The following is a 3155-nucleotide window of genomic DNA, read 5'->3' on the forward strand; positions in this document are numbered from 1 at the left end:
GATCAAATTGTTAGAGAATATGTGTGTGTTTCTGTTTGTTGATGAATGCAGAATTAATGATAAAACGTCCAAAATTTGTTATGTAAAACACTTAAACAAATGAAAGGATGTATCCCCTCATTTTAGGCGGGAAAAACTGTTATACCGAAAAGGTATAACTATTGGATTGCACCTTTTCATTGATAACAAATAGTGCAATTTCGGTTGAGGTTTCGGGGCGACCCCGCCAGGGGCGCTGCCCCTTGGACCTCGCAAGTGGGCCCTTGACCCCCGCATTTTGCGCGACAGTTAGTAGCCAACTTTTACGGGCGTGTACTCCACACTCTTCGAACCCGTTGGTAAGTATAGCTAACTAACACCTGCATTCAAATAAATCGCAACTAACTAAAATGTACGTTAGATGACACTAAAATCACCGACATGAATAAGTAACTAATTCATACAACACCCCTCGACACTTTATTTGATAGTATATAAAAAGAGATGTAATGTACAAATCAACTTCCCACTCACAACTTCAAATATAAGTATATGGCCGGCAAATAGAGAAGGGTTAAAGCTCCGTTGGATTAATGTTGCATGTGCCCAACTTGATTGTCAATTTGTCATGTAGCATAAATTTCTACTAATTAAATTTGGAGGGAATTTCGATATATTCGCATAAACCCCTCTATATACGGACTTCAATCTTCATGATATCAGCGTATATATAATAATTATAATCAATGTAATTAATATAACCTAACCAATCTTGTTAATTCAACGTCTAATTAGTAAGCTCTCCGGATTGATCCAAAAATGGATCCGATTCAACAACAAATTAAGGACAGTAAATTACCACTCGAACCTCATGCATTAATATTTCCTATACCATTTCAAGGCCCAGTTAACGGTGCTCTAAAGTTAGCCGAACTCTTATGTCTTTCCGGCATACATGTCACCTTCCTTAACACCGATCACATTCAACGCCCTCTCATTCGCCACACCGATGTGTTGTCTCGATTCAGTCGCTACCCCAACTTCAAATTCGAGACTATTCCTGATGGATTGGACCATGAAAACCCGGTATCGGGTGATCGGTTTCAGGAGGTGATGGATGCAATAGATGCAGTGACTAAACCACTTTTCAGGGAGATGATGGTTTCGGGTAGGTTTAGTAGGAGATCGCAGCGGCCAGTGACTGTTATGATACCAGATGGTGTGTTCAGTTTTGCGGTTGAGGTTGCGATTGAAACTTCCACTCCCGTGATTAGTTTCGAAACGATTAGTCCATGTTGCTTGTGGACTTCTTATTTTAATCTTGCTCCTCTTATTGAAGCTGGGTGTATTCCCTTCACAGGTACGTAAATTTAAATTGAATGTAACGTTAATTTTTGTAGAATGTGCAAAAATACTTAATAAGGATAATTTTGTATCTTATCAAATTCTGAAATGGTTCCGATTATGATGCATAATGCCTTATTTTCTATATATAAACTAGCAGCGGCGATTTCCAGAATCACAAGTCAATTAATGGGGTCTCAAAATGTTGTTTACCTTCAAAAAATGGATCCGATTATCACACAGCACTTTTTGATCCATCTACATTTTTGTCTAATAAATTCACGGTTATACTCCTAGAGAGTTGAACTTATATTAATATTTTAATTATAATTAAGAGTATAATATTAAATTATGTGTAGATAAATTAAAAAGTGGTGTTCCCTATTCGCAAATGATATTGTTTGACTTTCAAATTTTAAGATAATAGAAGATAGAAGGGTATGCCATATCTTTCTCACCTTTTAAATGAGATGGACCTACTAGCAACAAACGTTACATAAAAGGTACAGGTAATAACGATGATATATGCTGATTTATTTTCCCTTCAGGAAATGATTTAGACGAACATGTTGAAAACGTGCCAGGAACAGAAAAAGTTCTTCGAAAACGGGATCTTGCTGTTTTCTGTCGTCTCAATGACATATCGGACCCTGAAATCCAACGAACCTTAGAGGAAGCCCGGACCATTCCTCGAGCTCAAGGCCTCATACTCAACACATTCGAAGAGTTAGACAATCTCATACTCCCACATATGCGAAGACTTTGTCCAAACATTTACACTATCGGCCCATTACACTCTCTCCACAAATCTCTTCTCAAGCCCAAACCAACACAAAAATCGCCCGAAACTAGTTCATCAAATAGCGTTTGGAAGGAAGATCGAACTTGCTTATTGTGGCTCGACACACAAGCTCCAAAAACAGTCATTTTCATTAGCATAGGGAGTATGGTCACCTTGACACTTGAACAACTGCTTGAAATATGGCATGGTGTTGTTAACAGTGGGAAGCCATTTTTATGGGTGAGACGCCCAGGATCAATTACGGGTGGGTATGATGAGTCGCAAGTTCCAAGTGAACTACTAGTGCGTACAAAAGAAATGGGCTGCATTGTAGATTGGGCCCCACAGGAAGACGTCCTAGCCCATTCGGCCGTTGGTGGGTTTTTCACACATAGTGGATGGAACTCTACTGTAGAGAGCATAGTTGAAGGTGTTCCGATGATTTGTTGGCCGTGTTATGTGGACCAACAAGTGAATAGTCGATTTGTAGGCGAAGTATGGAAGGCTGGAATCGACATGAAAGATAGTTGTGATCGATTCATCATTGAGAATGCGGTGAATGATATAATGGATGTGAATCGAGATGTGTTTACACGAGCTACCAATAAGTGGGCGAATCTTGCGAAAGAATCGATAGGTGAGACGGGATCATCATCCATCAATTTCGCTCGTCTAATCGACGATATAAGAATAATGAGCTCAACAATGAAGTAACTACTACTGTTATGTGCTTACCTAAATTGTGAACTAAGTTTCAATCTTAGGGTGACATTCGTAACTGAAGTTTTTATTCTTGGACTCATATGGTTAGTAGTGGACTAATGGTACCAAAAAGGAATGCGTGCATAGGTCTCGACCCAATAATCTCTTTTTGATGGTTGACCCATATGTTTTGGAAATAAAATCTTCATAAAATTCCTGACCTCTTAAAAAGTTAGTTTTAAAAAATATAGGGTTAAACTGAAAAATGAATAAAAAATACTACTATATACTGTATTAAATTAAAAATATTTTATAAATTATGTTTTTTTAATTGAGGGATAATAGAATT

The 3155-nt window shown here is 38.0% G+C and overlaps 1 protein-coding gene across 1 annotated transcript; it reads left to right on the top strand.

Moving 5' to 3' along the window:
- The first annotated feature begins 798 nt into the window (after positions 1–798).
- LOC139893519 (7-deoxyloganetic acid glucosyltransferase-like) lies at positions 799–2818 on the top strand. Its single transcript, XM_071876684.1, has 2 exons — positions 799–1339; positions 1872–2818. Exons 1-2 carry the CDS (start codon positions 799–801, stop codon positions 2816–2818), a joined length of 1488 nt encoding a protein of 495 aa, XP_071732785.1.
- Positions 2819–3155: the final 337 nt, after the last annotated feature.

This window comes from Rutidosis leptorrhynchoides, chromosome 2, assembly GCF_046630445.1.
Source record: "Rutidosis leptorrhynchoides isolate AG116_Rl617_1_P2 chromosome 2, CSIRO_AGI_Rlap_v1, whole genome shotgun sequence".
In the NCBI taxonomy this organism is placed as follows: domain Eukaryota; kingdom Viridiplantae; phylum Streptophyta; class Magnoliopsida; order Asterales; family Asteraceae; genus Rutidosis; species Rutidosis leptorrhynchoides.